At 41.2% G+C, this 17,113-nt stretch overlaps 2 protein-coding genes across 4 annotated transcripts; one reads left to right on the forward strand and one right to left on the reverse strand.

Annotated features, from left to right (window-relative positions):
• The first annotated feature begins 11 nt into the window (after positions 1-11).
• On the forward strand, positions 12-12,564 carry rad54l2 (RAD54 like 2). 2 transcript variants are annotated; one of them, XM_034532956.1, is made up of 23 exons: positions 12-203; positions 661-698; positions 2,317-2,533; positions 2,669-2,978; positions 3,068-3,204; positions 3,285-3,437; positions 3,519-3,748; positions 3,861-4,043; positions 4,166-4,299; positions 4,386-4,582; positions 4,739-5,081; positions 5,173-5,350; positions 5,494-5,724; positions 5,950-6,068; positions 6,521-6,639; positions 6,911-7,010; positions 7,108-7,313; positions 7,925-8,094; positions 9,135-9,331; positions 9,719-9,918; positions 10,077-10,166; positions 10,256-10,348; positions 10,955-12,564. In XM_034532956.1, the coding sequence occupies exons 3-23, from the start codon at positions 2,368-2,370 to the stop codon at positions 11,971-11,973; spliced, it is 4,575 nt and encodes a 1,524-aa protein (XP_034388847.1). In that variant the 5' UTR covers positions 12-203; positions 661-698; positions 2,317-2,367; the 3' UTR covers positions 11,974-12,564. The 2 variants fall into 2 exon arrangements, with proteins under 2 accessions (XP_034388847.1, XP_034388848.1); XM_034532957.1 differs by lacking the exon at positions 12-203 and having other exon boundaries at positions 536-698; positions 9,734-9,918.
• Positions 9,978-16,265, reverse strand: LOC117730900 (cytochrome b561 domain-containing protein 2). 2 transcript variants are annotated; one of them, XM_034532961.1, is made up of 3 exons: positions 15,858-16,265; positions 15,718-15,755; positions 9,978-15,548 (listed from the first exon to the last, which is right to left on the reverse strand). In XM_034532961.1, exons 1-3 carry the CDS (start codon positions 15,988-15,990, stop codon positions 15,045-15,047), a joined length of 675 nt encoding a protein of 224 aa, XP_034388852.1. In that variant the 5' UTR covers positions 15,991-16,265; the 3' UTR covers positions 9,978-15,044. The 2 variants fall into 2 exon arrangements, with proteins under 2 accessions (XP_034388852.1, XP_034388851.1); XM_034532960.1 differs by having other exon boundaries at positions 15,718-15,770.
• Between the last annotated feature and the right edge of the window lie 848 nt (positions 16,266-17,113).

Consider the following 17,113-nt stretch of genomic DNA (forward strand, 5'->3'; position numbering starts at 1 on the left):
GGTCGCAACAACTGGTCCTCTCCTCAACTTCCTGTTGTCAGAACTAAGACCAAAACATTATTCACTAAATCAGTCAAATCATATTCATAGTTGTATTTATTAGGTGCACCTTTATTTTAATTAAATGCTGATAACGAATATGTAAATTGATAACCCATCGAACTATAAATGATGACAACGGTGAAATACAAATTATATTAAAGGTAAGATTAGGTGAATGTCATTTTCGCACTCATGGACATACAATCCAGCTCCACAGTATTTTCAGAACTTGCTATATGGTGCGAAAAAAAATCAAAGGTAATATTTAGTATGCATATTAACATGTAATGTGCAATATGATATTAAAATGCTATTTTTTACGGGTTTTATTTTGTATGAATGTAATGTTACACGATTTAAAATAATATTGATTGGGAAGAGGATATTTACTAAAACAAGCACAATACATAATTCGGACATGACATTAAAACGTTTCTTTTCGTTTTATTGTATTCGTTACCGGGCTTTTTCAATCCCGGAACCTTACTTGGAGCTACGTGTATAGGGACGGTATTTGTGGTTACACTGGAAAATTGAAAATTAGCAACGTTTATCAGTTCAATTTTTCACAGTTCACGTCCTAGGCGAATTCATTGTTTGTTGTTTTTTTATGCACAGAGAGGGTCCTTGAAGAGTACAGCCAAGCTGCATTCAAGGTAAGATCCAACAACAGCCCGATGTTTGAGTTCAACTGGCGCTTCTTACCTAACCGACAGCATTAGCCTTGTTGTAGTGCAGGCTAGCATTAACGTTAGCTATGTGAACGTTACACCTAACGTTGAACAATATAAGAATATTATCTGGTAACGACAAAAGTCAGTTCGACAAGGAAAGCTAATTTTCTTTGAGCCCGAGATGCAACCAGCATCCCTGTTTTGCTGCCACTAACGTACAATGTTTAGTTCAACGGTAACGTGGTATTGGCGTGTGGCTTTGCGTTCATTGTTGTGTATTTACGAGCATATTAGTCTGCTGACTCGACCTGAGAAACATGAGCATTTATTTGCATTCGGTTAGAAAGCCCAATAAGACAACTAGTGACAAGTAGTTGATGTTAATTAACGATAACAACAACATGATAACAGATAAGCGGCAGAAATTTCTTCATGCTACTTGCTAGCCGCCTCCACCCTCGGCTCAAAAGCCTTTTGGATGAAATCCCTCCAATGTGTCACGTCATATTTAACATTAGATTTTGCACTGATAAGGACCCAGTACATTTGGTATTTGATATATACAAGTGTAAACATACTGTATGAGGCCTGTAGCAGCTTTACAAAAATAGCCTGTTTTGGATGGACCACAAACGGGACTAACTTCCATACAATGTATACCCCAATCCTGTTCAAGTGTTTTGCTGTCAAACTTCAGGTCTGTAAACTCACCAACATTATTTAAACCTATAGGTGTATCTCCCATCTAGCTAGTTATGCAGTTTGCAAAATTTGCTTTTCTGTATAATCTGTCCAAATTAACAAAGACTCAGAGGCAGCAGGCCTGTCTTTATTTTGATTACCAATCCCTTAGGACCATGACCAAGTTTAAGGCCTTTAGAGTTGTTGATGCTAACCTTTATTTTGTTAACATATCGGCAACATCACCAAGGAAGCCTCCCATTATTCAAAGAATATTTGGAGAAATTCAGTTGTTTTTTTTGTCTCATTGGAGATTCTGAAACACTTGTCCACCACGCGTTTGTCATCAGCAGTCCAGCCTAAATGAATGTTCTTGTTGAGAATAGTGCTTCTCGCCCTATTTGGAGTCAGTGCTTGAATTAGCACAATGGTTCACCATGGCAGAGATGAAGAAGTGGGGCTTGGTACAAGGTTACAGTCAAGTTAAGGAAAGAGGAAACCCAAATCAATGCAATAGCAAAATGGGGAAACTGGACCTGTTCATAGTTAGCTCAAAAATTAATTCTAAATGATGTCCCTTACTTTAATAAAGGCCAACTAATTCAGTCATTTTACTCCAGTTCTTCTTTAACATCAACAGTTCATTACATAAATAACTTTAAGATGTTTGTTGTTGGTGTAAAAACGAATCTCCCAATGGTCTGGACCCAGTCAGATTATGTATCTGACATGTTTCAATTCTAAGAATCCAAGAGGTTTCTCAGGTCACAGATCAGTCATTTGATTTCAGATTTCAAGTGTGTTTATAAATCAAACATTTTAGTAGTGGTTAGAGAATACTGTTTATTGATTAATAGATGGACAGAAATGTAGGTTTACTTTTGAAATGTTAAGATGTGATGTGTTTTTTTTATTGTAGGGCTCCTGATGAAGGTGTGTAGGTAATACTTTGAGAGCCTTGTAAGACACCATGTCTGAAGAGGCCATTTCAGAAAGTGACCTGGAGTCCAGCCTTAACAGTGAAGAAGAGTGTTTGGAAAATGAGGAGGAGGAGGAAGAAGACAACGAGGACAATGAGGACATGGAAGAAGTTGAGGATGAAAATGATGGAGACGATGAAGAAGATGATAGTGTTGGTGAGTGACAAATGAACTTCCCTTGTGCTTCTTATTTTTCAAAAGTATTCACAGATAATTGTAAATAAAAGGAATCAATGCCCGTTAACTAGTCTTTGAAGACATCAACTAAAATACTATCTATTTTCTCTCAAGAACGGCCTGCGAGTGCAGAGAGCAGGACAGACGCTGCTCAGGATGGCAGGGACTCCACTTCAACTACCTCCGGGGAGCCATCCCCAGAGTCTCCGTCTCAGCCTGCGGGAGCTGGAGGGAGCCCATCCTCCAGGGCTCCCTCCAGACCTGCGTCTCGTTCTCAGCCTCCACCTAGCCCAGAAAACTCAAGCCAGAGCAAGCCACCTTCTAGCAAAACAAAAAAACATAAAGCCTCGAAATTAACCAAATCTTCTAAGTCTTCAAAAGGCTCCAAGTCATCTAAGCCTACACACATGAGGAAGAATATCAGGTACATGTATCTGTTTGATATATTCCCTCAAGTACAGTGTATTGCTAAATGTTGGGATGTAAAACTGAACTTTTTCTTTATGCTTACAGAAAGCTGCTGAAAGAGAATCAGCTGGAGGCTGGGACCAAGGCTGCTCAACAGGAGGAGATGGACAGGAGGAAGCGTTTGGAGCAGCAGAGGAAGGACTTCCCTACAGCAGCCTCAACTGTCCCAGACTCTCAGCTAGGTGACTGTCCCGCTTTCAGTGAAGTTTGACATTTATTTTGGGTACTTTTATATCCTAATTCCTTCCCATCTTTCCAATAGTCGACACTGATTCAATTTTAGGGGAAGTGTCTCACCTGGTCCCTGCTCTCCTGAGCCAGCAGGATGTGATCTGTCTGGATAGCAGTGATGATGATGATGATGATGAAGATGACAAAGTGGACCCTAAGCTGCCTGCACTTGCGATTAGAGATGGTAAGCTATATGATACTAATGTGGAACTAGACTTTTTACTCCAAATGATTTCACACTGTTTTCACTTCTCCTGCGGCATAGATATAATTGAGCTTAGTTCTGGGGATGAGGACACCCTGCAGATCAGCAGTGAGTCGACCGATGAGGATGCTGATGGCGCCGCCTCAGAGGAGAGCAGCGGGGCACATATCAACGATGCTATGAATCTGCCTGATGCCCAGGGTCAAGTGCTGGTTAATATCAGCCACCCTGCAGAGGAGAAAGACATTTACCTTGCTCCACAGCTGGCTAGGGCTGTCAAACCTCACCAGGTATGCCCACAATCTTATTCTCCTTCAAACTCTCAAAACATTCTTTTTTTCTGTAGCAGAAACCCACAGTCCAACTTGTTTACTCTCAAACATTTCTATCCTCATTTATAAGATTGGGGGAATCCGGTTTCTCTATGATAACCTCATTGAATCACTGGAGCGGTATAAGACCAGCAGTGGCTTTGGCTGCATTCTTGCTCACAGCATGGGGTTGGGCAAGACACTGCAGGTCATTTCCTTCACCGACATCCTACTGAGGAATACTGAGGCTCACACTATGCTGGTCATTGTTCCTGTGAGTAATACAAGTGTGTACAGTGTTAAAAGAAATATTTAGACTAAACATTTATTTTCTCAGAAGTCACTATCTTATTTTGATTAAATTAATCTCTGAAATATTTTCTTCCTTCTTAAAAGGTGAACACACTTCAGAACTGGCTGACGGAGTTTAACCTCTGGCTCCCACCACAAGAAGCTCTTTCCCCTGACACTGATCCGGCAGTCTCCACAGGCCGCACATTCACAGTTCACATTCTAAACGATGAGCACAAGTACGTAAAAATCAATGTTGTGTGCAAGATTAAGCATTGATTGTCAAACCTTCAAGCTGTTAATCGTCGTCCTGTGTGACTTGCAGAACGACGTTGGCCAGGGCCAAAGTTGTGGAGGAGTGGTCCAGAGATGGAGGGGTGTTGCTGATGGGTTATGAGATGTACCGTTTGCTGTCCATGAAAAAGAGCTTTGTAATGGGCAAGAAGAGGAAATCAAAGAAGCCAGCAGGACCAATCATCATTGATCTGGATGAAGAAGATAGACAGCAGGAACTCATGAAAGGTCAGCGAAATTAATTAGTTTAAGGGAGGCTGTTTTAAAAATGTGTTTGAATTGGCCTTACTAAGTTTGAAGTTGTCTGTGTGCCATGCAAACTAATTTACAGTGTAATTTATATTTACAGACTCATTCCCTCAATCTTCTTTTGACTCCTTTCAGGTATTGAAAGGGCCATAGTGCGGCCTGGCCCAGATGTGGTGATATGTGACGAAGGTCATCGTATTAAAAACTATCATGCAAGCACATCACAGGCTCTGAAGAACATCCGCTCCCGGCGCAGAGTCGTCCTGACCGGTTACCCGTTGCAGAACAACCTCATTGAATACTGGTGCATGGTGGACTTTGTTAGGCCTGACTTTTTAGGCACACGCCAGGAATTCAGCAACATGTTTGAGCGTCCCATTCTGAACGGGCAGTGCGTGGACAGCACTCCTCAAGATGTCCGCTTGATGCGCTACCGTAGCCACGTGCTGCACAGCCTGCTGGAAGGTTTTGTCCAGAGGTAAACGTTCTGTCAGTGCTGTATTTAGATGGTGAAAAAAAGCAAAGTAGCTAATCTGTCAATATTCTCTGTGGTGTTATCTGGGTTACAGACGAGGTCATGATGTGCTGAGAGACCAGCTTCCCTCCAAGGACGAGCACGTGATCTTGGTGCGGCTCTCTCCCATTCAGAGGGCGCTGTATACCGAGTTCATGAAACGCTTTCGAGAAGCAGGGAACAGTGGCTGGCTTGGTCTAAACCCACTCAAAGCCTTTTGTGTGTGCTGCAAGGTGAGGCTGTTTTCCTTGCTGTTAGGTAGAAACTTCTGGTTCTGAAGTGCCAGACCAACCTGTTTTCTGATGATACATTTGATGAATCGGGTCCAATTTTGATCTAGTAAGCCTCCTCCTTCTTCTTCCCCGGATCCTTTCAGATCTGGAATCACCCAGATGTCCTCTATGAAGCCCTGCAGAAGGAGAATTCTGCCAACGAGCAGGACCTGGACCTCGATGGCATCACTCCAGCTAGTAACCCCCGCTGTCCTGCGCCGGGTGCTGGCCTAAAAGCCAAAGGGGCAGACTCAAGCAACAGCAAAGTCAACAACACCGTGCCACAACTCAATGCCTCTCAGGAAAGAGCCAATCAAGTCATCACATATGACTGGGTATGTCATGACAGTCCATGTGAAGCTGTTGTCGCCACAGCTCTGTTTTACAGCTACAAGAGTCCACTTTTTGTTAGGTCTTTGTTACAAACCTCTAGTAAAATTTAGAATGTTAAAATGTATACTACTTTGTTTAGTGTTGATATATCTGCTATACCAACATGTAATCTTCGTCGTCATGTCCGCATAGAGGCCTGAGGTCAACCTCCACATTATATGTTACAGGCAAAGGGCATAATGTCAAACTACCACACCGGAGTTCTGGAGAACTCTGCCAAGATGATTCTGCTCTTCCACTTGATTGATGAGAGTGTAAGAAAAAGAGACAAGATGTTGATCTTCAGGTAAGTCCAACATGCGTTGCGTTAAACACAAATCCACCATTAAGCGGCTCAGAGAAGAGGTAGACTGACTTTGCATTTCAGCTTATTAGCTGAAATGCTCAGACTTAGAGCTTTTACAGGTTTTTACAAACTGGGAAATTCATATTTTAATCTTCCTATATCTTATGAGGTTTTCTGCTTTGCTTCCAGGTTACTCCTCTAAGCAGGAATGTTGTAGTTTACCAAAAAGATGACCTTTTAATTAAACACAGTTCATACTTGTTTGTAGTCATACATGTACATACAGCAGTACTGTGACATCTGACTGGTTAATAGTAACTCTTTACTTTGAGTAAGTCTCCACAACACTGCAGTCTCTTGGAGTCCCTTTTATTTCATAAAACGTTTTATTAATTTAATCCCACGGTGTACTTTTCTTACCCCCATATCTGTTTTTGCTCTTTACCTATTAGTCAAAGTTTGACCACCCTGACGGTGATGGAGGACTTCTTATCAAAGAGACCGATGCCGCCAGGCATCGCCTCCTCTGACGCCCAGAGCCAAAACTGGGTTCGCAATGTCAATTACTACAGTGAGTCATCCAACCGGTTCCCTCTCTACCAAACAGCAACTCTGCAGTTCTTGACAAAAATGATTGTTTTGGTATATATTTTATGAGTCTTTTTTTATCTTGGCAGAATATTAAAAAAGGACTTCTCCCATAAGAATTTGATAGAAATGTCCATGATGCAAAATATCCAATATCTTAAGTATTAAATGAAAGATATTACCATGACACTCTCTGGGTGTTCAACTGCATGCAGGTGCTTCAGTGTTGAAAGATAATGTTTGTCTGTCTCCAGGACTGGATGGGAGTACATCTGGCTCAGAAAGAGAGCGACTTATAAATCAGTTTAATGACCCAGACAACCGCAAAACATGGATCTTCCTCCTTTCTACAAAGTATGTGCCTCTGCTCTTTTTATTTTTCTAATTATTTGTCACACTTTCTGTATTCACTGGTAGAAATAGTGTGACTAATTTGCTCTGTTCCTTTCAGAGCGGGCTGCTTGGGGGTAAATCTGATTGGGGCCAACCGTGTGGTTGTGTTTGATGCCTCCTGGAACCCATGTCATGATGCTCAGGCGGTGTGTAGGGTGTACCGCTATGGTCAGAAGAAACCCTGCTACATTTACCGCTTTGTCTGTGATTTCACCTTGGAGAAAAAGATTTACGACAGACAAGTCTCCAAACAGGGCATGTCTGGTAAGAGATTTGTACATGTGAATTATCTTTATGTTAAACATTGCATTCATATTGCATTTGCACAATCCCTTTTATTATCCACTTACAACTATTGGGGTCCGTTTCATGAATCAGGGTAAATAAGGTCTCGAGAAGAGTTCCAGGTATTATTAGTTACTTGTTCAAGTGCAATCAATATCTGGGAAAATGTACAGTTTTCAAATGGACACTAAAAAGCTACTTCATTTAAATTCTTGATTTGACAAGTACTACTTTTAATATATCATTTAAAGTTGTTATTGAGTACTTATCCAACCACTATGAACACATACATCATGATACTATGAGCAACCTTTTAACTAGTTATTATTAAACTCAATTTCATACAGATTCCTCTATATGACATATATAAGTAAACAAGACCATCCGTGAGAGTAACTATTTCTATTGCTTTTAATGGGAGTCCTGCAGGCACATTTTCTGAATGAGGACAGTGATTTTATGGATTGGGCTTTTCGATACTATCAGACTTGGACCTGCTTTATGATAAATACATTTAAAAAGACACCAAAAGCTCACTTTTTACCATATGGAACTTTTTAAAATGCTGTGTGTTGTGTGTTTGTTTAAAGACCGTGTGGTTGATGACCTGAACCCAGTGCTGAACTTCACTCGTAAGGAAGTGGACTCGCTGCTGCATTTTGTAGAAGAGGAACCTGAAAGAATTTCCCTGGAATCCCAGGATGAATTTGAAATTGTGATGTATCAAGCGTGTCAGCTTTACCCACACCTCATCACCAGGGTACAGTTGCATGATGGCCTTTACTTACACAGCCATGTAAACGTCACCTGTTGTATTGATTTCTTTTTTTTAATAATGTACGTTTTACAGAGACTAAATGAGTATAATTCAGATGCCAAACTTACTTTGTTTTGGCCCCAAAAGAAGCAAAATCAAATGATTTAAAACTTCTAATAATTTCAAGTTTAGTCGATGTTACATGCCAGGGGAAAATATTGGTGTAAACAATTTTCACACCATATGCCATTCGAATTCGAAGTGACCTGAGATACTTATTGAACCACAATGGTGCTTGCATTTAGTCTCTAAATCTTTCAGGTGACCTTTTTTTGTTGGGCCCTCTGTGTGGTTAGATTGAAGAGGGTTAAACTGTGATTTGTCAGTCTATAGTATGTTCAGCTGATATTCTGTGATCAAATTCAAATAGTATTTCTATTGTGATGTTTTCCGAATCGCTTCGCTAAAGCAATACACCTGCCAATATTTCAGCTTGTCATAGGCTGCATTATTATGCACTTGATACAGGAAAATGTTCCTATTTGAATCTCCACACATTTTGATGCTAAACCGCCGGTTTACTGGAGATTTCTTCTATTCTTATCGAACTGTTTCAGAGGGATATTTGTCTTTCTGTTCTTTCAATTGTCAGTCTGGTGGTAGAGTTATGTACATAACTTTATTTACAAAATAACATATATTTGTAAAGAGGACTTTCTACAACCCAAAAGCATGAAATATGTTTCCAAAACATAGAGTAGCCACACTTTTGAACAGCAATGTATAAGCCTAGACCCAACTAGAAGGTTTTGTGGTTGATGTTCGAATTTAGGTATTTGATAACTTAGCACTAAGTGGGCTTGGGCTGCAGAAACAGAAGAATGAAAACCACACAGAAATTCTCGTAACACTTACATTTCCCCAGCTTACCTAGTAAGACTGAAATTCTATCTGAAATGGGCAGACGTTTCTGTGGTAAAGATCAACCTCCTTCCATAGAAAAGCAATCTGACGGTGATCTGTAATTTCATTTGTCTCCTTAGTCTCCTTTTCCTCACGAGTCTCTGCTGGTGGATCGGAAGGAGTCGAAACTGACCAAAGCAGAGAAGAGAGCCGCCAAGAAGAGCTATGAGGATGAGAAACGAGCCTCTGTGCCCTACTCGCGTCCATCTTACGCCCCCTATTACCCAACCAGTGACCAGACGCTCACAAACATACCAGCATTTAACCAACGCGGCTGGTGGGTTTTAGACTGCATATTTTAGCTTGCATTAATTTTAGGTATCTAAAATGAAATTGTTTGCATCGTGGCTCACAGATGTTTTGTTTCAATGTAAACTATTGTTTAACTGATATTCTGGAATGCGATGCTTTATCATTTACACTTTCCTCCAACAAAATATTGAGGAGTCTATGCGATTGCATTCACTATGGACAAAATCGCCTCACAAATCTGACTTGCTTACATGCACCCAAAATGTAACCACCATTACATTTGTTGCTTTCTTTAAGATTGTAGCTCTAGTTGATTGTATCTTCTTTTTCTAATACATTTCCATCAGATTAAACAAAACTGTTATGTTTCTGTGTGTGTGTGTGTGTGTGTGTGAGCGCCTCATGAGTTCAGCCCTCATATTTTCAGGCGTCCCATGGCACGGCCAGATGACAAGCCTGTGGCAAGTGTCAGGCCCATCCAGTCAACCCCAATCCCCATGATGCCTCGCCAGGTCGGCATGGGCATGGCTGGCTCGAGCTCTGCCGGCAGCCTGCCCGTCAACTTCCTGCAGAAAGCTGGAGTTTATGTGCAGAGAATTGTCACCACAACTGGTAATGTATAATATTTGTAATGCTTAAATCACTAAATGTACCACACCAACCATCAAATATTACTTTTTGAATTAACCATTTAATCTTTCACAAGACAAATGTATTCTTTCTTGTGAAATGTAGTGACCATACAATAACATCTGCCATTTTATCTACAGATATTGTAATCCCAGGAGCCAACAGCTCAGCCGATGTTCAAGCTCGAATTAGTGCAGGAGAGAGCATCCATGTTATCAGAGGATCAAAAGGTAGTTGCAACCACTGAGTAATTTCTCTCTTCATACAAAGCATCTTGAGTTAATGCCGAGGTCATCAATTGATATATTCTCCACCACAGGTACCTACATTAGGACAAACGATGGACGGATTTTTGCTATTCGATCTGGAAAGATCAGTAGGCCAGCAGTCGGGGGCTCTGCTGCTTCAATGGGTACAAAGTCATATTTATTAATCTTGGATCCACAACTCGTACAACATTGAGGGTGATATTATTTTACATATAAAGTTCAGTTTACTTGTCATGAGAAGTAACTATACAACCTGGTCAAACGGTATACTGTCTTCTGTGGCTCTGCAGGGAGCTTTCTTTGAGAAAACAATAGTGATGATCATCAGGGTTATCTCAGTTTTGGCTTTAGACTTAAAGACTATTACAAAAAGCCTACCTTACAAGTAAGAGATGTGGAGTTTAATTGATGTGGGCATTTAGGAGGTATAGGGTCTGATGAAAGTCACCATCCATTTGGAGGGACTTGAGCACTTGACCCCTTTTTATTACAGAGTGAAAGTCAGAACACCTCAACCTCTGCTGCACAGATGTTAACGATCCTTATTTTATGCTTTCTGACAACTCTCCAGCTGTATGGAAGTGGTATACTTAATCTGGAGTACACAACTCCTAAGTACATTAATACACCAGGGACATATTTGGCTGCACCATCTTATTTCCAGGATTGACCTTTTCAAACATAAATTATTCAGAGACATTATACATTTCTCCTGACATTTCACGATTGTCTTTCTCTCTCCGCCACAGACACCCAGGGTTCCCTGATCCATCCACTCAGTAATGGCTGTTCATCGCCTGTGGATCAACAGCAGGGCTCCCCCAACGGGGAGCAGCGGCCCTCCTCTCCCTTAAGCTCTGAGATTCTCAGAGAGCTCAGCCGCTACGCTTCATCCACAGATGATGCCACCGCTGGCATGGGGAATGAATTGCCATCACCGTCAGAAATGTTGGCTTTAACAGCAGGGAATGAAGGCAATTTGCAAAACAATCAGACTGGTGATCTCAATAGGCAGCTCAGTGATGACCTCTTGAGCTCGGCTTTAGAGATGCGTGGCAGCAAGCGCCGGAGTACTGAAATCCAGGGCAACGCACAAATGGGAGGCAAGCGCACTTCTGCTGCAGCACGTTTCCCTGGACTGTCCATGGGCTCCGGTGGGCTCAGTTTTTCCCCTGTTGGTCTGAACTCCTCCTCCCTACTGGGGAACCTAGGTCACATGAGTCATCCACTTCTGATGGGTGGTAGCAGTGGATCGTCATTCCTTCAGACAACAGGACAAACCCTGGCTGACCTACAGACCATGTTCCCCTCTGCAGGCTCAGACCTACTAAGACAGTCTGCCACAGGAAACGGACACCTTCCCACCCCCTCTTCATCCGCTATGTCAACTGGTTTCTCCTCAGCTTCCACCACCATCCCTATGGCATCAACACCCTCGGCAGCCACTTCTTCCTCCCTGGTGTCCGGGTCTCTGCCTCCGTACCTGATGAATCCCAACATGGCTGGACTGCTTTCATCGGGTTTCCCCCTCAACTACAGTCAGTCGCTGCTCTCTGAGTCGAGGATGTTTCCTACCCCTCTCCTCTCTGGGTCAGGGGGATTCCCCACGCCTAACTCCAGCTCTACTACATCCAGTTTCCTCTCCCATTTCAACAATCCCACTTCCAGTCTGTTGGGAGCAGCTCTGACTCAGCCGGACATGCATCAGAGTACAGAGAACGGCGGCAGCAGTTCTGATGACGACGTTATAGAGGTGACGGGGCAGTAGAGAGTCAGTTTCACAGAGTTTTATCAATCATGGCAAACATAAATTAGGGATGGGAATGATTACACTGTTACGAAATGAACTAAATGGATTCTGTTACAGTATCTACTCAAACCTATAAACTTATGATTGATGGTTAGATGCATTGTGATATTCTGAATATGTGAGCACATCAGAATGCAAGTAGACATGAAAGGGAAAAAAGTGGACTACGTAACTAAACAATCACCTTTTTAATTAGGATGAAGTTAGAAAGAACTATTCAGTTAAATGTGTTTTGGCCTTGCTGTTCATTAACTTAGCTGCATTCCCATTCCTAATGGTCTCATTAAACTACACAGACACACACATACTCTCACCTGCAAATGAGAGAATCTACTTGTACCTTAATGACTTTACAAAGTAAGAGTAACACATCCTTATGCTGAATATCCCAGAATTGTTGAACTGGAGCATCAGAGCAGTCGGAACAGACAACTGTCGTTCGGTGACCAGCTGAATCTTTCGGGCGCACACTGTTCTACTTTGAAGCACGGCCTCTTAGTGCTGTTAGTTGTATTTCCCCTGAATTCAAATAGAATAATGTGATAACTCCTTCTTGTTGGATTGTCTTATTGCTGTGAAACGGTCTAGTGCAAACAAAAAGTTGACCTACGGTTTCACTTATTAGCAGCACTTGCCTGCTGAATGGTAATCTACTCCATTTTATTTGAGCACAGATTCTTTTTCTATTAAATACTGGAAGGCAACATAGTACAATAAATAACTCACGTTGACTCCAGAACGTGGTGTTAATATTTGTCAAAATCCACTAGACAATATATCTAGTAAATCCTTTTGAGGCATACCTTTTAACCGAAATCGTAGGCTGTCGGAGCATATTTTAGTCTTTAGCAATTTGATAGACATTGTAGCATCCCCTGTTGAGGATATTATGTGTGATACTATTATTGAACATGTTGATACTTTGTAAATAGCATCATTATCGTTGTTTATATTGCAAGTCAATACTGTGCAGTGTGTAGATTTTGGCTGGGAGGGAGATGGTTTATTATTACACTGACTATCAATATGATAAACACGCTCTCGCATTGATGCTAGGCAAACAAATTTATGTTCAACTTTATAATTTACCTTTTTCCCCCCTTAAAACTAAAATGAATGTACTTTCATGTTAGCCTTTGATAACACAGGGGCTGGGATGAGGATTCGGACTGTGTTCTTTCATTTTTAGCCTTAAATAACACAGGGGTCTTGAGTCTTGAGCATTTATCTTAGTACATCCTTTTTACAAATCTGTTGGAAGAACTACTAAGCAGTTAAACAGTCGGTGTGAAACTTAAAACCGCTGTCGGGCAGATTCAGCATTGTGATGCCAAAAGGAGAAGAAAGCAAGTTTTTATGTTGCTTGCTCATTTGCCTCTTTTTTTTCTTTTTGTTGCAGTTTGTACTTAAGTGTCCCCACCATCAGACAGCCTACAGCCTGTAGATTTGATGAACCAAATTTTCCTATGGGTTATTTTCAGGACCTTGTTGAGAACAAATATTACCTAAACTGTAGGAAACATTGCATTCATGCAGCCTGAGTGTCTAAAACCTTGTAGAGTCAATGTAGCCACCAACCATCAAAGCAGATAGTGAACATTTCACTGCAACCACCTGTGACTGTTGCAGAACGAGGTCATGGGGTGTGGTGGCCTTACCAAACTGACAGTGCCATCATGTGGTAGCGTTTCACAGAGGTGCATCTTTAAAAGCAGTGCGGTGTAAGTAGCTTCTGTCAGTAGTGTCGGTCTGCGGTGCTTTAGGGAGTTTAGGTCTTTGCTGTACTCTGTAGCCTTGTGTTTCTGTGTTGTGATGACACCTCAAGGTACGTAGATTTAGGAAAGCACTTCTCCTTTGTCTGTAACATAGGCTAGACGCAGTGGTTGTTGGCCTTTAGGAAACACTGGATAACCTGAGACAACAGATCATTCCCTATTAACTTCAATTTTGTTCCCGCTGTTCCATTTTTGTTACTACTGGCTCTTTCCCTATTGTTGTTCTGGATGCTGAATTTCTATCAAGGATGATAGAAGTTTTCTTCAGCGTGTTTTGGGAACTTTATTTCAGATTTGAAGGTGAAGTTGGGATTTTAAAAAAGGATCATATCTGCTTGTGAACTGTACGATGTACAGCATATCGAAGCCATGTTTTTGTCAGTCTTTTTGATCCGTTGGAAACTTTGCATTTGAATCTTGGGAATTATCCATTTATAAAACAAAACCTGTCTGCCATTTCTTGTCAATTTACATGCATTTTTGTGTTTCGTGGAAATATTTCAGTTTTTTAAATGTTTTTATAACTTCTTATTGGCAGTTGTTTCCCTTATTTCAGTGTCGGAATTAATTTATTTATAATGGAAAATACATTCTTTTTTGTAATTACATTTTTTTACGTTTTGTTCACTTTGACCCATTGACGGCTGATTCAGATAGAATTTCGTACATGCAGCCTCGATCGAAGCAGAATATGACTGTGTTATCAATGTTATTTTAACAATAAAACAATCTTCTATTGCATTGTGAATCATTTACAAATGCTTTTAATTTACTTCATATCTTAAAAGGGTGCAGACATAACTAATGAAAGTCTTTTTTTGTTTTTTTTTAAAGTATTTATTCATTTTAATAGTACTTTCTGCAGATTTGTATCTCCCACTATGATCTAAAAGCTGTCAACCCCTTCACACCTCAGTTTTCAGTAGTAGGGAATATAACCCGCTTTATTTAATTTATTTTTCACTTTACAGGCATACAAGCATCTTACTGCTTCGTAAAATGCTATACTATTTTATTTTATTTTATCAAGTACAATGTTTGACATGTTCACCAGTTTAGTTAAGAGCTGAGGAATGTAATTAATTTTGGAAGTATTTGGTCAAAAACTAAATCCCAGGGTGTGTCAACTAATTCATTGCTTCATCAGTTCCCTTATAACATGCATGCAAACCAAACGGATTGTAATGAAATCTGTGTGACAAACCTTGCATGCATATTCAGTGAGTGTTTTAAGTGTCTGCACAGTGTCTGCAGTCAGGACTGCAGCCGTTTCTTTGCAGTGTATGCGCTGCTGACTTGGTTCATTATGATTAGGGCATTGAGAGCAGAGGAGAGGGCGGACAGGTACCAGGTGTATTCCCCGACTGATCCAGTAAACCAGGCAGAGCTGAGGCCCAGGAGCAGGCTGGCACTGCCTAGCAGGTATGTGACAAGTCCAGTTGCTGTATGGTAGCGTTTGAGTTTGGCCAGAGACCAGCCTTTGGCCAGAGAGTGGTAGACTAGAGGCACAGCTGCCACAGACTGCAGCCCCACCACACACACCGTGAACAGGCCCAGCAGGCCGTGCCACGAGGTGAAGTGGGGTTTACCGTTCAGGTGTTTGTTGTAAAAGATGGCTGCAAGACCCAGGACTGCACAGGACACACAGCTGACCTGCAGGAACCAGTGAACGCAACCTTTTGTCTTGTGTGAGAACTTTTTCAATGGGGAGCCATAGGGGGAGAAAAGAAGTATGGCTTCTGTCATGAAGAAGGAGAACTATTGGGAAAAGAAATACACACGTAAATAAGGCTGCACCGCATCATTGTCATTGCTGATTTGTCTCTATAATATTGAATGTCCATCACAATTTCCACATTCAAATTGACTTGAAAATAATCATATGTTAACAGCTGAGAAATATTTATAATATAAGCTTTCAACTTACTGCTAGTGTCATCAAGAAAGGATGCCAGGAAAACCAACCTAAAATAAAACTAACTGATCAAACAAACAACCAAATCAACTGGAAAAATAGTATTCCAACAAGTAACATGTAGCAGATGTTTGAATACTAAGAGCACTCACTTGTACCCGGTCGGGACAGAACTGCGATGAACACAGTGAAGACGATGCAGAGACAGTGCGACAGAACTGCGGAAGCTGTTCTGGTCCAAGCGTAGATCCGGAGCTCAGACCCATTCTCTTTGTTGTAGACCATAATAAACACTATGCAGGTGGACGGCGCAGTTCAACAGTTTGTCGCCTAAAATGAACTCGTAGTTTCATCCAAACAGAAGCGGAAGTGGTAATTAATGAAACGTTTCCGTGACCTCCTCTATCTCAAGTATTGTTGATTTGCAGGATAGAAGACAGGACTGTAATAGCATAATCCTAAATATACAGATACATGTCACATGGCAGTAACTTGAAGAGTCACATAACGTTATATCTTTCAATGAAGTCCAATGTGCTTCGATAAGTAACTTCGCTGGACACAAAATAATAAAACATCCGGTTAGTTATTTTCAGAATAAAGCGTTATCTCGCCGATCCACCATCACTCAAAAGACTAGAAAGTTCTGGCTCCACCCAACAAACTTCATCCAGAGCAGAAGTCTGTAGGGCCTTTAAACTTCACACACACCTTTGTATTACTACTTAACAAGAAATACACCAATAGAGTTTTCTTTTCAGGGACAACATTGAGGTGGCACTTTCAGATACTATAATATAATGTGGGAAATACACCTTTCCATCGGGATAGTTATTTGCAATCCCTCACACAGCCCTGAGACAATTATTCAGATGTTTTATTGTAGGAAGAGCAGATATGTAGCAGTGAGTCCACATCTTTTTGTATACAAATAACTTCGTCCAAACTGTTATTCTGAAATCGGAATATCCGGAAATCTCCTGTGGTTAAACTGGTGAATACTTGACGCACCCGCGCCTGGCTGACGTGGATTCCTGCGGGAAAGATTTCCGATATATGCATTTAAGGAAGACACTTGTTTTTCTTCTTCTGGTTACATCAAGCCTGGGGCTGCAGGGACACGTGGTATTTAAATAGTTAACTCTAAAAATCCCAAAAGTGTGAAATCAAACTCTCACACGTGAGTTTGGGTGTATGTTGTTGGTTTGAGGCGGGTGGTGTGATGTCTCGGCCTCATACCACCCATTTCACATCCAGCATTCAGTGGTCAGTTGTGCTCCAATTACTCTCTCATGGCTTGTGACTGCACGGCCTGCTGGGCATACAAAGCAAGCAAACAACAACATGCTCATTCAGGACATCCCGCTCTGTCACACACATTATATATTATAGACACATGATTATGCTC

This window comes from Cyclopterus lumpus, chromosome 5, assembly GCF_009769545.1.
Source record: "Cyclopterus lumpus isolate fCycLum1 chromosome 5, fCycLum1.pri, whole genome shotgun sequence".
NCBI lineage: Eukaryota > Metazoa > Chordata > Actinopteri > Perciformes > Cyclopteridae > Cyclopterus > Cyclopterus lumpus.

Coding starts and splice junctions, on each gene's coding strand:
- rad54l2 (XM_034532956.1), top strand. CDS start 2,368: ATGTCTGAAGAGGCCATTTCAGAAAGTGACCTGGAGTCCAGCCTTAAC. Junction 2,979..3,067: donor CACATGAGGAAGAATATCAG/GTACATGTATCT, acceptor TTATGCTTACAG/AAAGCTGCTGAAAGAGAATC. Junction 3,749..3,860: donor GGGCTGTCAAACCTCACCAG/GTATGCCCACAA, acceptor CTCATTTATAAG/ATTGGGGGAATCCGGTTTCT.
- LOC117730900 (XM_034532960.1), bottom strand. CDS start 15,990: ATGGTCTACAACAAAGAGAATGGGTCTGAGCTCCGGATCTACGCTTGG. Junction 15,771..15,857: donor TCTGTCCCGACCGGGTACAA/GTGAGTGCTCTT, acceptor TTGTTTGATCAG/TTAGTTTTATTTTAGGTTGG. Junction 15,549..15,717: donor CTTTCTTGATGACACTAGCA/GTAAGTTGAAAG, acceptor TTTTCCCAATAG/TTCTCCTTCTTCATGACAGA.